The sequence below is a fragment of the Leuciscus leuciscus genome, assembly GCF_965113295.1.
Source record: "Leuciscus leuciscus genome assembly, chromosome: 6".
Taxonomy (NCBI): Eukaryota; Metazoa; Chordata; class Actinopteri; order Cypriniformes; family Leuciscidae; genus Leuciscus; species Leuciscus leuciscus.
In genome coordinates this window covers 7,235,477-7,255,986 of record NC_138730.1, presented here as the reverse complement: position 1 = coordinate 7,255,986, position 20,510 = coordinate 7,235,477, and the positions used below count along the sequence as shown (strand labels likewise).

The 20,510-nt window shown below is 37.5% G+C and overlaps 1 protein-coding gene across 2 annotated transcripts in view; it reads left to right on the top strand.

Moving 5' to 3' along the window:
• The window catches only part of dsg2l (desmoglein 2 like), a 42,046-nt gene that overhangs the window by 14,406 nt on the left and 7,130 nt on the right, over nt 1-20,510 (top strand). For both annotated transcript variants that reach the window (XM_082174204.1, XM_082174203.1), the window contains exons 5-13: nt 1,607-1,764; nt 2,115-2,249; nt 3,589-3,774; nt 4,039-4,304; nt 4,410-4,552; nt 5,232-5,453; nt 7,995-8,216; nt 11,286-11,413; nt 19,372-19,668. In XM_082174204.1, the coding sequence (XP_082030330.1) occupies nt 1,607-1,764; nt 2,115-2,249; nt 3,589-3,774; nt 4,039-4,304; nt 4,410-4,552; nt 5,232-5,453; nt 7,995-8,216; nt 11,286-11,413; nt 19,372-19,668 (1,757 nt within the window). The remainder of the gene's footprint in view (nt 1-1,606; nt 1,765-2,114; nt 2,250-3,588; nt 3,775-4,038; nt 4,305-4,409; nt 4,553-5,231; nt 5,454-7,994; nt 8,217-11,285; nt 11,414-19,371; nt 19,669-20,510) is intronic.

Here is a 20,510-nt window from a genome sequence, read left to right as displayed (position 1 = left end):
GTCAGTTCTTGAATTTCATTTGTTGGAAGCTGTAAAAATGGGCATGCGAAAAGATCTCTGACAAGGATGACTGGGTCAGAGCATCTCCAAAACAGCGAGTCTTGTGGGCTGTTCCCAGTATGCAGGTGCTTTTAAAGTTGTGGCTGATCGGTGTATGCTATGCAGGTCACTTTAAAAAGTTAATACTGACCTTTAAATAAACACTAAATATAATTTAACATCAGATCCTCCTTATACTTAACAGTAATTACCATTTGTTATATAAATATTTACCTGAGCAGATGATAAGAATCGCACATTCTGTACTGCACATATCTATGCATCAATCATCAGAATGCGCACTGTGAAACTAAACCATTAACTGAATTCTGAGTTTTTTAAGTCAGGAATCTTCATGCTTTGGACATGTAAGCACAGGCACACAGATAAAGTCTTGCCCACATGTTCATGCTCTGATGGTGCATTAACCCTGGTGCCTATTCCACAATAGACGTAGCAGGAGTTTCCACTCTACATACACACAGCTTATACACAGCTTCCATTCTGCTTACGTGTCCAGTGTGAAACAGAAGTAAGATTCTATCCTTATTAAAACATATGATTGGGTTAGAATGACTGACTGTTCTGACTTGATACAGTAGTCAACATTTGAAGTGGATCAAAAAACTTAATCAAAGTTGTCCTAAGACAAGAACGGGTATTGTTCAAAAATGTATGTATAACTTTGATGAAAGGTTTTGGTCCACTTCAAATGTTGACTACTGTACTATAGGGGCTTTTGCACCGGATTAACCTTTTCATAGTTCCTAGAAATAATGGCAGAAGTACATGCTTTTTGGCGTATTCGCACCACAGGAACTGGGAACCATTTTAGTTCCAGGAACGCTTTTAGGGGAACTTAATAAACTCCTACTTCAGAGTACGGTCTAAACCAGCACTATAGGAACTACCAGTGGCGTAAGTGTACGCTGACTGGCTGAACACACGCGAAACACCAGCACTTTGCTTTTACTTTCATGTTGTTTATATTTATTTTATTATTAAAGTTATGTTTACCATTCGCCGGTTCCAGTCCCATTCTTTCCTTATGAATAAAGCTTGTTGTCAGCCCAGGATGTATCCAGGAGACTGCCCAGTGAAGGGCATCAGGCTGTAGTGCACCAGCATTGTTATGTCTCTTTCTATTTTCCTTGAATTCATGGAACATTTAGCACTCTCATTCATCTCAAAGCAGACAGCATGAAAACTCAGTTGTGTTTTGGTGCAAATGCCATGTGACTAATCTCTTTGGAGCTGCAGGGAAATATGCCAAGATGGCATTGACTGGCTGATAGCACCACAATGACACATACAGTGGTCAGAGGTGTGGCATACTGGCCTGTGTTATCTCAAACTAAAACATGTACCATTAATTTTTTTTTGTTTAGTTTAACTTGAAGTATTAAATAAGTAAAAGACAAATAAATCTAACAAACAAACAAAATACATTTCCCACTATATATAAAAAAAAAGAGCTTGTACAGGTTGTTTGAACACTTTTTTCACAAGTTTATGTGTATTTAAGGTGTGCTATATTTTACCCTTGTTTCTTCATGTCATTTTTCAGACACGCCTGTAATGAAAATCACAGCAACTGACGCAGATGAAGCAGGAACTCGGAATTCGAATATTTCCTACAGCATTGTTCAAGAGAGTCACGCTAACATGTTCTACATTAATCGAAAGACTGGTTGGATACACGTCAAGCACACGCTAGACAGAGAGGTATACAGTCACAGTCACTAACATGAGTTTAGATTATTGAACCGCTTAGCATACACACTCATTCAAAACTGATTTTGTAGTTAATTTCAGACTTAGGTGTTAAGTCAAATTTATTCTTGAATAAATGTTAGATTAAAGATTGAAAATTTCCCATTGACTGACATTCAGAACATTGATTTCTTCTACTTTTCTGGATCGTTTTACCACAGACATTAACTAAAGGTTTTGAAATGGAGTTTTCAGAATTCAACGTTTTTCGAAGTTAAATAAAACTGTTGAAATGAATCCTAATTGTATTTCTGATATTTGTCTTCCCCATAAGACTGAAGTTTGTGCTTTTCTCATCGCAGAAAAAAGACACTTACACGTTGACCATTGAAGGAACCGATTTGGATGGAGATTCAAGCGGAAATAAAGGGAGGGGGACAGCCATCATCAAAATTCTTGACGTCAATGACAACATTCCTACTTTGGAGAAAAACTTTGTAAGATGTCTTTTTTTTGGAGTATCATGGCATCTCAGGTCCAGCTTAAGAGCCACTGCAACATATACCAAATGACTTAAAATGACATCTTTAGTTCATGATGTGATGATAGATTTTTATGCAGATGTGAGCTTGTAAAATGCATGTATTATATGTATTATATTAATTATGATATTTCATATTTAAATTACACTTCACAAGCATTGAAAGGACAGGGTCTTCATTTACTCACCCTGCTGTTGTATCCCGCTCTTTTTTTTTCTGACCACATAAGGAGAGTTTTTAAAAATGTCCCACCCGCTTGTCCATATAATGGCAGTGAATAGCGATCAAAAAGACGCAAAAGTATCACAGAATGATCTCATGCGACATGTGTCATATATTCCAAGTGTTCTGGGGTTCACGATAGGGTTTGGTGAAAAATAAACAAAAATATAATGTATCATTTAACAAAAATCCTGACCTTGGCCGTTGGTCTTCTGTGGATGGCACATGTTCATGACAGTCTATTAGCTCCGACTCGCCCAGAAAAAGCACACAAAACACTGCATGAAACACAATGTCTAGAAATCCCCAAAAAGTAGTGTAGTTTTCTTCACCAAGTTGAATATCTCCTGACCGGAACAGTCAGAATGACGGCTGACAGATGTGAACACGGTAATAACTTGTGTTGTGACGAACACATCGGATATATTCACCTCAGAGAAGAAAACACATGGATTGTATTTCATGTCCCATTTTTCTTAATCTTAATCATATGGCGTGTGTGTTTATGTCGAATTGCCGTAAAGCTGTTCGTGTTTCTCGCTCTTTCTCGCTTCTCACGAGACTTCCTATCTCCAACTTACCGGGACGTTAGTCCCCATGTTGCAAGGTTGGTTTTCCGCCTGGGAACGCTGGGGGGAGCGAAGAAAGTCACCATTCTCACCAGAACAGGTTATTTAACCATCCAAATGATTTCTAAACGATTTTATTAAGTTGAGATAGTTGCCAAGTTCCCTTTTAAGGGATACAATTATTTACTACAGGGGGACTTACATTTTTTTTTCGATGAACCCTAGAACACTTGGAATATACGAAATGTGTAGCATCGGACCATTCGGTGATGCTTTTCATATTTTTAAAAAAGCTTGATGCCGGTCGCTATTCATTGCCATTATATGAAAGAGCACAAGCGGGACATTTTTTATTTTTTATTCTCCTTTTGTGGTCCGAAAAAGAAAGAATGGCATACGGCATTAGAACAACACCAGGGTGAGTAAACGATGACTTAATTTACTTTCAGGGTGAAGTAACCCTAGTTATTAATACATGTGTAATCATTTTGTTTGGTTTGTAGTATGAGTGCAGGGTGGAGGAAAACACTAAAAATGTGGAAGTGACGAGAATTCAAGCGATTGATGCTGATCTGATCTATTCTGAGAACTGGCTGGCTGTCTTCACAATCGTGTCTGGAAACGAGGCCAGTTATTTCTCCATAACCACAGACAACAAGACCAATGAAGGCATCCTGATTCTCACTAAGGTAAACTGACCAAACTGTCCTTTTTTTCTGTTCTGCCTTTACAAACAGGGCTTTGTTTTCCCTTGTTCACTAGCTGTGTTCGAAAACAGGGGGGAAAAATGGCCATGTATTGTTCAATTTCTGATTACTTTTGATGTAAAAATCTTACCAGCATTATAAGTGGACCTCATGGAACAGGAATAAATGTGAAGCAGTTCGATAGGAAGTGTCCTACATTCTTGCATCCCCCGTTTCCTGCTTTTCACCCTTTGTTTCGTTTTGAAGGAACTGGACTATGAAGAGCTGAAGGAAATCAGTCTTCAGGTGTCTGTCTCTAACAAGGCACAGTATCACTCGTCAGTAGTTATAACAGAGAGCAAGACGTACACCATCCAAGTCAGTGTGGTCAACCAGCCCGAGGGCCCTCGCTTCAAACCTGCAGTCAAAGTCATCACCGTATCTGAAGAAAGCACCACTAGTATTTTAACTAAAGTCATAACCAACTACGCAGCAATCGACAGCGACACACTATTAGTTGCTACTAACGTGAGGTGAGACTGCAAACATTTTGTGAAAATTAACATGCCTTTACAACATACTCAAGAATGTGTTTTGTTCAGATGTTGTAATAAAAGTTCTCATTTCATTCATTTTAGGTATGCAAAAGGCAAAGACGTTGACAACTGGCTAATTATAGATGAGAGGACGGCTGATATAAGACTCAATAAAATTCCAGATTATGAGTCCAAGTTTCTAGTCAATGGCACATATTATGCCCACATAATCTGCATCACCAATGGTAAGTCAATCTGTGTACATTTCATGATACGGATGTAAGACAGTTAGCATTGGCAAGCATAAAAAAAGAAGAAGCAATAAACATTAGGGGTGTAACGATACCCTCATGTCACGATTCGAGACATATCACGATACTGAACACACAATACGATATGACATGATAAAGACATGATAAAAGGTTAACAAATTTATTTCTGTTGATTAAAATGCTAAATTTGGTATTACATTGTGGGTGTACATGAATAGGCTTGGACTTGGTTCTGGAAACCCAATGAACAGGACAATAGAGACACCAGAGTAAAAATATCCATGATTCTGAAGCTGAAAACACAGAATTATTGTAGACGAATATGCTTGATCTCTGTCACTGACGAGATATATGTAAAATAATTTAGACACTTTTTACTGGTAACGTAAGACATTTGGCATTATCAGAACCCACAAATATCCCCCCATTGCATTATTATACATTATATTCAACATTATATATAGTAGTTTAATGTGGTACTGACACTAAACATTGTTTTCTTTGGGTGAACTATCCACGATAAATATCGTCACTATCCACGATACATATTGTTGCATTTTTGTATTATGATATATTGTGACATATATTGTTGTGTTGCAAACATTTAAACTGCATTTAAAGTCATGGGAGGAATATATCACTTCTGTTACAGAAGTCCCAGCTAAAACTGCTACAGGTACCATTGCCATTCAAGTAAAGGACTTTAATGACCACTGTCCTGTGCTGATCCATCAGTCTCAAAGACTGTGCTATGAAGAGCACGTGGTTTATGTCACGGCGAAGGACGAAGATCATTTCCCCAATGGAGCCCCCTTTGGTTTCACAGTGGACAGCAAAAGAACAAAGGAGTCATGGCGTGTCGAACATCTCAACGGTAATGAAAAACTAGGACCGAAACTTATTGTCTTATGTGTACATTTTAAGATTTTAAAATACTTTATTAACCATACTTTCCAAGATTACTCCAGCTACTGTAATCATAATCGTGTTTCTACAATAATAAGAGTGATTGTAGATGTCAAAATCAAACACCACATAAAAGTAGTCCATATTATTCATGTTCATTATTTCTACTGTCTATCTATTCGATTGCTGTGATGTGAAAGCAATTGATTGATTGACTGATTGATTAGAAAACAGGCTGTAATTTAATTCTTCAGTCATAAACGTCATCACACTTAATAAGCAGTGTCTGTAGAAATCACTAGCTATGTTTCCATCCACCTATTTTTATGCGCATTTTGGGATATCGCATCAAAAACTGCTGGATGGAAACGCCAAGATGCGCATCGATTCAAAAAAAAAACATAAAAACTATTTGCACTCGTTTGAGTCGGATAAAATTTTTATCGGATAAGAAAACATGCGCATAAACTATAATGGCAACTCGTTTACAGAATAAAGTCTTCGATCAAAAAAAAATCATGTGACTTTGCGCTTTGGGACGGCATAACTGGACTAACCAGCGGACGATCTTTTAGCACAGCATCTGAAATAATGTTTTGGTCGTTCTGAAATGCCTCTGAAAGCAAGATTATTGTTTTTTTAGCACGTGTATTGCATTTCGTCTGCGTGCTAGTAATGAACAAGTAATGAATTATATACGAACAGTCAGTGGCTTCTCCTACTTTTCTTAGTTATATTTAGCACCTGTTTATCAGGAAGTGAAGATTTTGTTCTTTTTGACTGGAATTTCCAACTGTGTTGGAAATGTTCTGTGTTTATATTCCAATTTCGCGCATAAGTTTACGGTAATTCCCAACTTTGGATGGAAACAGCTACTGAGACGGGTTTGTCTCCTGCATTTACACAATGTCATCACTTGTTTCTGACCTATCACAATGTATTTGGCTGTTCTAATTTATTATGCAGGAAATACTAAAACATGACCATATATCAAAAAATTACTTTTGTCATTAACGAGCCTGTAATCACCCTCGCTTCACTCTATTCCAGTCACGACATTACATGCCTGGATGCTTTTTTCATTTTCGTAACCAAAAAAAAAAACCCAATCCTTTCTTTCTCTTATGAGGCTAACAAAATGTCAACAAATTTAGCATTTTGAAATTAATTTAGAATTGTATTACAAGTTTAATGACTCTTAAACTGCATTACCTAATGACAGCATAATGAAATGCTTGAGAAAAACATGCTTCACCTCTTTAAGTGCTTACTGTACTTACAGTGTGCGGGAAGGGACGTGTTCAGTTTGTTTAGTTTTGTTGCGGCCAGTGCCACATTATTATATAAATATTTGCTATATTATGTGCCATATTTATATATTTATATTAACAACACATTATATATATGTGTGTGTGTATGTATATATATACAATAACTTGAAATCAGCATGAAGGGCAATAGGGTTTGCCTCATATCTCTTTTAAAGCATTTTAAACCCCCTTCATGGGAATAATGCTGTAGATGCAGATGCATGACAGACGTGTTATGTAAGCATTGCATTTAGATTTTCCATTAAAATGGAAACCATCAATAAGTAACTGATTGTAATTAAAACCAAGAAACTGAGAAACACGGAACAGAACAGAGCATGCGGATTAAACATCCATGTATAAACTAGACCTGACAATGAAAACTTGAAACACAAGGGCTTAAATACACAAGAACTAATAGACTAAGACACACCTGGAAACAAGGACTAATGAGGAGAAACATGAACAGAACAGACTACAAACTGAAAGTCCACACAACAAAAGAAAAGCACAATGAACATGTTACACTAGTGAATAAATAACTGGATGTGGTCTAGTGCATCAGCAGCCTGAGGGTACTTTCAAGGACATTTCTTTACAAGCACAAGAATGCACTGTTCAGAAAAAGTCTGATTTTGGACAGTATGACACTATGTTGCTGTCTGGGATCCTGGAGAAGCTCTGGTTATTATCACATTACCCCACATCCTATCAGAATAGGGCTTAAGAGAATGTTTACAAGACAACGATGTACTAAAAACAGACGATAACGTTGTCTAAACGATCCCCGTTCACACAGACCTGCGAAAATGACCAAAAAGGCTGTATTATGCATGCCAGGCCAGTAGTTGGCGATGTCAAGAAACACCCGACGAACACGTAATACACATGCGTGCAGCGTGAACATGTAGTATGCATGCGCATGACGTCACTTTGATACCCGTTTTTAAAAGCTTGTGTTTTCAGGCCCCAAAATGCCGTTGACGTGTAAATGAACGGCCAAAGTGCGTTAAAAAATTTGGTTTCAGTTGAAAACGGTGTCGTGTAAACATACCCTAAGACTGTTAAGTAAATGAAGTCATGCAATTAGTAACCTAAAAATGTTAGAAACTAATTTTAGTACTGAATTTTTGCCTCAAACGGGTCATTAATCATGTATGAATCTTTTTATGTCTTCTTGTTTACCATCATATTTTCAGACACTACAGCGATATTCCGATCTCAAACCACACTATGGCCCAGTGTGTACAATGTGTTTGTGGATGTGAGGGACCAGCAGGGGAAGATCTGTGCTGCTCAGAGGCTCAGCATAGACGTCTGCACATGTGACGCATCCAAAGTTTGCCTGCCACAAGAAACGGTCTCTAGATTTGGAATATCTGGTGTCTTTCTAATGTTGCTGGGACTGCTGCTCCTTCTGTGTGAGTAGCAACATTTAACCTCTCTCTTGCTGTAGGGACGCGCTGTTTGTCAACATAGAAATGCTTGCATCATGATTTAAAAGTAAAATGTGTGTTTTCCTAGAAATATTTTTTTTACTGCTTTCACACAGACAGTTTAGAATGGAAGCTTGTTTCCGCCACAGAATACAAAATAAAAAAGGTAATTGCGACTTTTTATCTCGCAATTCTGACTTTTTATCTTAGACTTGCGAGTTATAAAGTCAGAATTGCATGATATAAACTCACAATTTGCTAGTTTATTCTCCCAATTGTGAGTTTATATCTCGCAATTCTGACTTTATATCTCAGAATTCTGAGATTGTCGCAATTGTGGGATAAACTCGCAATTATCTTTTAAAATGTTTTATTCTGTGGCGGAAACAAGCTTCCATGGTTTAGTTTGAAACAGAGCAGGGTTTGCATGAACATTGGTTAATGTGAGAGCTGTCATGTGTACACAGGAGCGCACCGCAGTGCAGAACCCAAGACTACCTGTAGAAAGTGGTCAGAGCTCGGTTGCACATGAACTTTGTTCATGGTTGAAAGCAACTCGAACTTGGGTCCGCACTTGTTCAGGAAGTAACGTGCATTTTACCCGATGACAACGTCATTAGTTCGACATGTATAGGGTGACAGTGGTGATGATACTGGGCCTTGGATACGAGTTTTTTGGAGCCTTACATCACTGTCAAACTAAAGGCTACTCTATTCAAATAATAAGCACTTAAAATAACAAAATACTGATTACATCTGGTCCTCCATGTCCACATCCTGGATTTTGAAATCTGAGTATACCTGTACGTACAATACATATTAGTAAAATGTAAGTGTTGCATAAGAATCCTGTGTGGTTGTGGATATGTTTAAAGACAACTACAGCTGAATGAACACTGAGTTAAAGACGACTACAGCTGAATGAACACTGAGTTAAAGACGACTACAGCTGAATGAACACTGAGTTAAAGACGACTACAGCTGAATGAACACTGAGTTAAAGACGACTACAGCTGAATGAACACTGAGTTAAAGACGACTACAGCTGAATGAACACTGAGTTAAAGACGACTACAGCTGAATGAACACTGAGTTAAAGACGACTACAGCTGAATGAACACTTGAGTTAAAGACGACTACAGCTGAATGAACACTTGAGTTAAAGACGACTACAGCTGAATGAACACTTGAGTTAAAGACGACTACAGCTGAATGAACACTTGAGTTAAAGACGACTACAGCTGAATGAACACTGAGTTAAAGACGACTACAGCTGAATGAACACTTGAGTTAAAGACGACTACAGCTGAATGAACACTTGAGTTAAAGACGACTACAGCTGAATGAACACTGAGTTAAAGACGACTACAGCTGAATGAACACTTGAGTTAAAGACGACTACAGCTGAATGAACACTTGAGTTAAAGACGACTACAGCTGAATGAACACTGAGTTAAAGACGACTACAGCTGAATGAACACTTGAGTTAAAGACGACTACAGCTGAATGAACACTGAGTTAAAGACGACTACAGCTGAATGAACACTGAGTTAAAGACGACTACAGCTGAATGAACACTGAGTTAAAGACGACTACAGCTGAATGAACACTGAGTTAAAGACGACTACAGCTGAATGAACACTGAGTTAAAGACGACTACAGCTGAATGAACACTTGAGTTAAAGACGACTACAGCTGAATGAACACTTGAGTTAAAGACGACTACAGCTGAATGAACACTGAGTTAAAGACGACTACAGCTGAATGAACACTGAGTTAAAGACGACTACAGCTGAATGAACACTGAGTTAAAGACGACTACAGCTGAATGAACACTTGAGTTAAAGACGACTACAGCTGAATGAACACTGAGTTAAAGACGACTACAGCTGAATGAACACTGAGTTAAAGACGACTACAGCTGAATGAACACTGAGTTAAAGACGACTACAGCTGAATGAACACTGAGTTAAAGACGACTACAGCTGAATGAACACTTGAGTTAAAGACGACTACAGCTGAATGAACACTGAGTTAAAGACGACTACAGCTGAATGAACACTGAGTTAAAGACGACTACAGCTGAATGAACACTGAGTTAAAGACGACTACAGCTGAATGAACACTGAGTTAAAGACGACTACAGCTGAATGAACACTGAGTTAAAGACGACTACAGCTGAATGAACACTGAGTTAAAGACGACTACAGCTGAATGAACACTGAGTTAAAGACGACTACAGCTGAATGAACACTGAGTTAAAGACGACTACAGCTGAATGAACACTTGAGTTAAAGACGACTACAGCTGAATGAACACTGAGTTAAAGACGACTACAGCTGAATGAACACTTGAGTTAAAGACGACTACAGCTGAATGAACACTTGAGTTAAAGACGACTACAGCTGAATGAACACTGAGTTAAAGACGACTACAGCTGAATGAACACTTGAGTTAAAGACGACTACAGCTGAATGAACACTTGAGTTAAAGACGACTACAGCTGAATGAACACTGAGTTAAAGACGACTACAGCTGAATGAACACTTGAGTTAAAGACGACTACAGCTGAATGAACACTTGAGTTAAAGACGACTACAGCTGAATGAACACTGAGTTAAAGACGACTACAGCTGAATGAACACTGAGTTAAAGACGACTACAGCTGAATGAACACTGAGTTAAAGACGACTACAGCTGAATGAACACTGAGTTAAAGACGACTACAGCTGAATGAACACTTGAGTTAAAGACGACTACAGCTGAATGAACACTGAGTTAAAGACGACTACAGCTGAATGAACACTGAGTTAAAGACGACTACAGCTGAATGAACACTGAGTTAAAGACGACTACAGCTGAATGAACACTTGAGTTAAAGACGACTACAGCTGAATTAACACTGAGTTAAAGACGACTACAGCTGAATGAACACTTGAGTTAAAGACGACTACAGCTGAATGAACACTTGAGTTAAAGACGACTACAGCTGAATGAACACTTGAGTTAAAGACGACTACAGCTGAATTAACACTGAGTTGTCTGTGTTTGCAGTGGTTCCTCTTCTGCTGCTGTTCTGTGTTTGTGGCGGAGCCGCAGCTGCTGCAGATTTCAAGACCATCCCATTTGATGCTAAAGAGCAGCTTATCCCATATAACACTGAAGGACCGGGAGAGGACAAGGTATGTAACACTACAGTACAAGGCAGAATTTTACTCTTACACATGCCCTAACCAGTCGTGGCGCAGTAGAGGTAGATGTTAATGAGAGTTTTTGTCCCAGCCAGCCGTGACGATGACACATGAGGACCAACACTACTTTTTCTCCCGGTTGCTTGGTTTCTGTTTCTGCAGAGTCAGTAGTGCTCCTCATGTACAGTCAAACCAAACTTTATTCAGACACCTTCAACATTTCTCACATTATCACAGTTTATTTGCTATAGTTTAGAAAATGGTAATCAAATATGACAAGAACTCAGAGTTATCAGATCAGTGGATATTTGACTGGTTTTGTCCGTCCTTCTGTTAGACTGTCTCACACATGAATTATGTTGAATATATGTTAGCTGTTATATTTAACTACACAATTAGATAATACCAGTTTAGCTCAACCAATCACCAAGCAATGCTTCATTTTGTTCAGTCTGTGGTGTAAAAAGGTCCATTAGCAATTAAAGGAAAAATACTTAAGCAAAACATGGTCAGGTCAAAGTGTCCGAATCATTTTTGGTCCCACATTTGTATAAATTTAACTGGTAGTCACTGTATGAAGAATTTGTGGGTATTATATGTCAGAGTTTACTTTATTTTTCTATCCTCACTTACATAAATTAACTATAGTGTCCTGCACACATTAGTAAAAAAATATTAAAAATGATATCTGGTGTCTGAATAATAATTTTAATTTAATTTAATAAATAATTTTTGTTTTGACTGTATATTAATCAGCAACCATAGAAACAGAGACTGATAGTGGCAGTTCAGAGTCAGATATTAAATGACATGTCGCATCTTCTGGAGGGCTTGGGCTCTTTCTCACTTCTTTCAGGATGTGCTTTCCTAGGGAGACTAGCAACAGTCCAGAGTTTTCTGAAGGATATCTTATCATGGATGAACATCCAGGGCCCGTATTCATAAAGAATCTTAATGCAAAGAGTAGCTCCTAGTGACAAAATTCTAAGAAAATTCTTAGAAATGTGGGCGTTTACTCTTAAAATTAAAGAAAAAAATCCTAGTAAAGAAAAAAAGTCATTCAGAAAGCATCTTAACCCTTAAAAGAGGTCTTAAGGTCAAAATTGTTAGGAGCACGAATGAGGACTTTTAAGAGGCTTAAGAGTTTCTTTAGCAGAGGAGAAAATGGCAGAAAGACGAAGAGGGAGAAGAAATGTGTTGCAGACAGTGGATGACAGTGAGTTAATAAGACGCTATAGATTAGATCGTGCAGGGATCATGTTTGTGACTGATCTTATTAGAGACGCGCTAACATCTCCGACACAGCACAGAAATGCCATAGCGCCAGAAATGAAAGTAATCACTACATTACGATATTCGGCAACTGGGAAAATTCCATGTTTGATACATTAAAACCAACATTCAAACCACCACTTAAATAGACATGCCAGCAATCAGTGTAATTGGAAAGAGTGGAACCATTTTTATCATTCTAAGCCAATCAAATACCTTATAGGAAATTAACAGCATGGTAAATAAAAATAAAAAGGATTTATATACACATATATAATGTGTGTGTGTGTGTGTGTGAGAACGGTCAAATAGGAAAAATGACGCATGTAATTTCAAAGTGAAGGCTTAGAATAGACCCTATAATTAAAATCACTTTTTTTTTCCCTTCTTGGACAACCAACCAATCACAGTCTTCAAAAGATTGTGTCATACATACAGGCCCGGATTGGCTAATCGGGAGCACCGGGAGAATTCCCGGTGGGCCGGTCTGTTTTATTGGCCAGGAGGGCCGGTGTTGTCATGGCACTGGGTTGAATGCTTTCCCTATAGGCTCCAGTCATAGCGCAGCCCCACAATTTTTTTATAATTATTTTCTCGCAGCCCCACAAAACATAAATAAAGTCACTTTGTTAGAGATGTGCGAACAAACAATAAGAGATACAAAACATGGATAATAATAGCCTAGGCGCAAAGGCGGCGCTGAAAAGGCCAGAATATAAAACATCTCTAGAAAAGCGGCCAAATAGCCTACGAGTCAGGGCCGTACCGACCATTGAGGTAATTTTTCCTGAGTGTAGCCTATAATGAACATTGTGAAATAATTGCCTAATATTAACCCCTTAAACCCTGAGGCCATTTTTGGAGTTTTTTGTCTGAGTGACAAACAAAAAAGTAAAGACTCATAACTTCAAAACTATAGAGAGGAGAGTCAAAAGGTAGATATCATTTGTTAGGAAACTTTTTATATTTTTAGAAAATATAAATTTTTATTACTTTTGGACAATCTAATGCTGAGAAAATGCTGATAAAAGACAAAAATATTAATATTATTTTTTAATAATTTACATATCTTTCTTATTTGAAATGCAATAATTCAGGAAGGAAATACGGTGGCAAAATAATTCTTTTTTTGTGATGTTCCCCTATGTGTGGTCTGCGTCTGGATCGTTATTTTATGATGATAGCATAAAGTAATCCAAAGTTACAGCACTTGGAACAAAGGGAGCCTTTTTGTTAAGTCCTCACACATTTGGAAGGCAATAAAAAAAATGAGTTTTCTTAGTGACATACACAAAACTAAAGACTCATAACTTCAAAACTATAGCAAGGAGATTCTAAAGGTAGGTATCGTTTGAAAGAACACTTTTCAAATTTTTTGAAAATATACATTACATTACATTTGGACATTCTCCTGCCGAGAAACTGCTGATAAAAGACAAAAAATATATATAATTTTTATAATGATAATGCATATCTTTCTTATTTGACATGGAATAACTCAGGAAGGAAATAAGGTAGAAGGAAAATTCTTTTTTGGGGAAGTCCCTCTATATATGAGCTGCATCTGGATAAAATTTTGTGGTGATTGGATAAAGCAATCAAAAGTTATAGCATTTGGAACCAAGATAGCCTTTTTGTTGAGACCTTGACGCCCCCTCATGGGCATTTTTAAAATTGTTTCACCATGAAGAAAATCTTGTCATAAAAGCAATAGATTAAGTAAATTTTGGGCTCATTTGAATTGTATTAATATGCTGTAAAAAATTAAGTGCAATTTTCAATGATTTTTGAATGTTTCATGAGATGTATGATGTTTTTGACACATTGCAGTACATAGTACAAAAAACTATTTTATAGATTATGAAAAAAAATATTCTATTTATCAACAAATAACTCAGCAGTACTTAGGAGTTTTTCGAATTGGCTACATTCACTGTAAAGTTCAGACTCTAAGCTTTCAAATGACACCAATTTTGTTTGAATCAAGGCAATATTTTGGAAAAATATGATAATTAATATTTTCGCAGCTAGGTGGCGCCTGTGGGGCGTCTACGGGCGGTACACTCCGGTTGAGAGAGACTAGTCAGCACTCGTTCAGAGTTGATCGAAGTGGTTGGATGCATTAAAAAGCTGAGATTCTAAGCTTTAATATGATACATATTTTGTGTTATTCCACGTTTGAAATCGAGCACGGATGGTTCCGGGAAAACTGGAAAACACTTTGCACCCCGGGAGGATGAGAGACTTGTTTTTTAGCCAAGTATGCATCACTTCGTGAGGAATATCTCGTGATCAAAGCAATGGATTATGTTGTGTTTGGGCTCTTTGTAATCGTGAGAATCTGCTGTCAATAAAGATGTGTGATTTTTCACAATCCATGCATGTTTCATTGAGTTATGAGCTGAAACGTCACATCAAAACAACATCGCATCACTGCTATTGCTACTTCATAGATCCGCCTGTGGAATTTTTTGTGTTAGAACGCCATAAGGAATATATTTAGATCTGAGTGATGGATTATGGCGAGTTTGGGCTCTTTTTAATCTTAACAATCTGCTGTAAATAATGATGTGCCATTTTCCACAATTGATGCATGCTTCATTGAGTTATGAGTTAAAACGCGACAAGTGCTACATCTATAATAAACGCTCTATGCGCGCCGGTGGTGGTTCGTGTGTTACAACTCCCACGAGGAATATCTTTAGATCTGAGTGATGGATTTTGCTGAGTTTGGGCTCTTTTTAATCGTGAGAGTCTGCTGAAAATAATGATGTGCATTTTTCTACGATCTGTGCATGCTTTGTGAAGTTATAAGTGAAAACCAAACGCGAGTGCTTCATGAGTATATACTAGGATAGGCGCGTCTGAGGTATTGTTTGTTTTAGAACGCCATGAGGAAATATCTTTAGATCTGATTGATGGAATATATTAAGTTTGGGCTCTTTGTAATCGTGAGCTCCTGCTGTAAATAACGATGTATAATTTTTCATGATCGGCGAATGTTTCATGAAGATACGAGTAAAAAGGCCAAGTCTAAGCTACCTTGCTAGGCTACGTGAATCAGTGGATTTTTTGTGGTTTAGAACTCCATGAGGATTATCTTTAGTTCTGAGTGATGGATTATGTTGAGTTTGGACTCTTTTTAATTGTAAGCATCTGCTGTAAATAATGATGTGTCATTTTCCACAATTGGAGCATGTTTCATGAAGTTACAAGCGGAAATGTGTCTAAAATGCAGCATCCATATATGGTTTACACATGGGTCTCTTAAGGGGTTATTTTACAAAAACCTTGCTCAAGTTTATTAAAAACCCTGGAACAATTATGCTTGTTGTATTCTACTCATTGAGACCTTTCAAATGACATATGACACAGGACTATCTGAGCTGTATGATGTTTTTGACATATTGCAGTATGTGGTACAAAAAAGTAGTTTATAAATTATGAAAACATTTTTTTTCTATTTATCAGCAAATAACTCAGCACTACATTGGAGTTTATCAAATTGGCTACATTCATTGTAAATTTCAGACTCTAAGCTTTCAAATGACATCTATTTTAAGTTGATCCAGGTAATATTTTTGAAAAAAAATTATGATTATTAATTTTGCAGCTAGGTGGCGCCTGCGGCGGGTACACTCGTATTTAGTGGAATAACTCTGCAATCATTAGAAGTTGATCGAAGTAATTAGATGCATTAAAAAGCTGAGATTCTAAGCTTTAAAATGATACCTATTTTGTGTTGTTCCATTCAGTGGTTGCTTAGTAATTTGATTATGAATATTTTTCATGGGGTGGCGTCCCGCCGGCGGGACGCTTAGGGTTTAAGGGGTTAACTAATTTGGTGCTGCAATGATTCGCATATCGCGACGATAACCGACCTCATCATCTGAGCTGCTTCAGCACTCAAACACCGCTCGTCAGAAATGGCAAAATGTTTGATATGACCGATCAAAGCAAGCGGGATTTATGTTCACAGAAGCGCGAGCCGCGGCCGTGCGAGAATCCCAACGCGACGCTTCACGAGATAAGGTGCACGTTGCTAAACTAAACAGCTGTTTTACGATAGAAATTTTAAACGACCGACATAAATAATCACTTTGCAAAGACTGTATCAATCTAAGCTCAGCTTCAGGAAGGGGAGATTTACAGGTAAAGATAAAGAAACTGAGAGAAGAAGAAGGAGATGGAGATGAGAGAGGAGAGCAGGTAGAGCAATAGCCTATTGCATAATAATGAGAATAACTTTATTACAATGGATTCCTATTTAACACAGATGTTCTTTGCCAATGACTGTGGAAAAATAATATGCCCCCGAACCCCCTAGATCACTTTTGGGACCTCTGTATTTATAAAACCCTGTGTACTGATATTGCACAGAATAGAAAATTATATTTTTGAAAAATACAATGAATTACAAGGCTGTACAGAACAGAGCACTATTGCAGCCTTAGGCTCAATCCCAATTCACCCCTTGGCCCTTGACCCCTCCGTTTTGCGCGTTCCCGTGAAGGGGTAGGGTTGGCTCGATTCTCTTTTGGTTGGAGGGTTAGGGGTAGGGGGAAGGGCCAGATAGCCCTTGGAAGATTGGGCCTTATATACTGAGGGTTTAATTACATTAATTTAATAGTCAGTCGGGAACTAAAGTGGGCCGGTCTAAGGCATGAAACTCCAGGGCTGAAAATGAGTCCCACTCCGGCCCTGCATACATAGCAACGGGGTCAACCCCGCCTCCTTACTAAGATGAACGTTTTTTGTCTTTTCCTTACTCAGAGTTGCTCTCAGATCGGTCCCGAATCGGTTTTAAGCTAAGACTCCTACGTAAAAGTTTTTAAGCTAAATGAAGAGTTTTCTGAGAGGACTCTTAGAATCTTTATGAATACGGGCCCTGGTCTTTAGAAATGCTTTTGTAGCCTTTTCCAGCTTTGTGGGCACCTGTGCAACACACTGAAGGTTAAGGTATACTTTATTGTCCCAAAGGGAAATTTGTCTTGGGCTCAAAAATACAACCACTTTCCATCTCATCTACTGTATTAACTCCAGTTAGCTGTGGGAGAAATCGTTCTGAGGTTCCCTCTCGACTGAAACCACTTCCCTAGGCGACTGACTGGGGGGGTTTCCCGAAGAACGACGTAACTCACTGCTTCACTATCATATTATGATGCATCGTTGAAGAAACCAACTAGCTAGTCACGACTGTTTCCCAAAACCATATTGTCGCAAAGTGGTTGTTCCACCACGATGTCACGCAGGTGTTGGAGTAATGACTTACTTTAATGAATCTGTTTGAGATCGAACTAATGCTAGATGTTTTGCTATAAATTACGGACATGACATCTGAGGACTCTTTTTCTCAGTCATTTTGCTTTATTTCATAGTCTCGTTCTTACACACTAGAGCACGTTCACACATGCGCACTCTTCAATAACGACGCTTTAAATCTCTTGACAAACTTAAAGACGTAAATTACATTTGTATGTATTCTAAATAAAAGATACAGATTGTACTGAATGTCAGCTTGCTTATTTGGCTCCAGATAATGATTTATTGACTCCACATGTCATGCAAACAAGAAACTCTTCTTCTAACCACAGGTCGAGAGCTGTCAACTATGGGCGCAAGTTCTGTCGTTATCAGCAAAGTTCAACGAGGCAGTGTTTCCAGAAAATGTTCAGATCGGCCAACGTTAGCACTATGGAAAGCTAATTCACAGTTTTGCACCCTTTGAATATTTTATAATTGCCCCCAACTCAAATGATCATTACCATTAATGCAAGGACATTTTCAGATTTTAACAATTTTGGTAATTTTACAAATTGCTTGGACCCAAAAAATAATTGGAATAATTTCCACTTTTGGCTAATTTTTTGTTTTTTAAATAATAATAATTATTATACTGTTTTGTGTTACACGATACTCCATATACTGACCTTTTTTCCCCTTTGTTGCCATTTTGGCTTGCTTAGTTGGGGACATTAAATTTAACATTTAATTTAATATTCAACAATATTATTGACCTGAGAAATGTTTGCTCTTCACTGTCAACCACACAAATTGTTAAACCTAATAATTACATATGCCTATTGTTTATTTATTTATTAATCTGAATAGCACTTGCCCTGACACAAATATGTAACAGATTGTATTTTTCGGCCGCAGTCTGTTGAGGTTTATCTCATACAACCCAATTGTCTTTTTAACAAAACACGTTTTTTTGAGGATCTAAATCTAAAGAGGCAAAAGAAGCATAATGTTCCTCCACAGATGATCTGTTGATGTGGATATTTTGTTCCATTTTTGTGGCTTTAAGTAAGGGATATTGCACATTTAAGGAAGGAAAAAAACTAAAGACGTCCTAGATTAAATTTAGAGCAAACGTCTGGTTGTATGTTTTAGTTTCGGACGGTCTAAAGTTTTGATGTTTTATTTAGTAGAAAGAAAAAAGTTGAGCTTTCTTTTTGTCTTTCATTTGAATCATGCATATCGCTTACATCTGCAAGGGTCAAATTATCATTCCTATCAAGTTAAAGTGATTTGGTAATATATCATTTACTTGCCAAAGATGATTTTCATACTCAGCAAGTGTTAATTTAAGACCCTGCATTTTGCGTACATGTGAATATTGCATCAGGCACTGCTAACAGAGGCATATACATATGTTGTGCTCTGCCCTACAGAACATGGCTTTCTTACAGATGACAAAAGATCATGATGACATCATCACTTTGGGCCCTTTAAAAGGGGCTCATACGGGGAATGTGGGAAAAGATGGAAAAGATGGTGGAGGGAGGGCTGAAGGATCACATTGGTCCTCTTTCCACCAATATGACCAGCACGATAAGGCATATCATCACCACAAGAGTCAGACTGATGGGGACTACATGCATACAAAAAGGAAAGACATGTATAGCAGATTTGACACTTATGATGGGCTTGCACTGTCTGGCGCTTTCTTAGGCAACTACTATTCTCAAGTAAGTATGAGTTTTATACAGCTTAAGAAATTAAATATCAATGCCGCATTGAGTTTAAAGGGGTCATGACATAAAAGGTCAAGGAAAGTTTGATTTCTCAAGAGGTCTTTGTACCAATAAAACATCAATGAATGTGTGCTTTAAGTTTTTCAGACAAGTCTATCTAATAGTAGTTTTCAGGTAAGAAATACTACAGAAATTCAAAAAGTCCTCTTGTGGACATCCATGCATTTCTCTTCTGCTGTTCCACACACATGCTGTGGTCTCTTGCACAGTTTCAGCTCCAATTTATATTATGATATTGTGTTGAATCACAATTACGATTCTAATCGATTCCAAAAAAAACAACAACAACAACAACAAAAAAACACTAAGATAAAGATATCATTCACATTTAGTCTTATAGCAAAATATTTAATTGTAGCTGAATATCATGAACATAAATCAACAGGCTAAAGAACACTTACACAAGGAGAGTTTGCCTGTGGTTTAAAAATACCATAGATAAACAACTAGCCTAACTAATATACATTTCAAGCATTATTAAAGACATGTAAACACTCAGTAATTAAAAAAGGACTCATAAAAAATTAGCAATCACAACAAATAGATACAAATGAAAAAATGTATGCTTGAAATAAATAAGTGTTTTAATATTTTCAGGTTCAGAAACTGTAATCAGATGTAAAATAACACTGCACTTTATAAATAAAATATACATTACAAATATAGTTACAAAACGTATTCATTCGAGAACGAGTGAATTTTCCAGTTGTCTTTTGTTGTTTGATTAGTGTTATTAATAGAGACGGCAGCAGGAATATTAGGCTGTGGTCACTTTT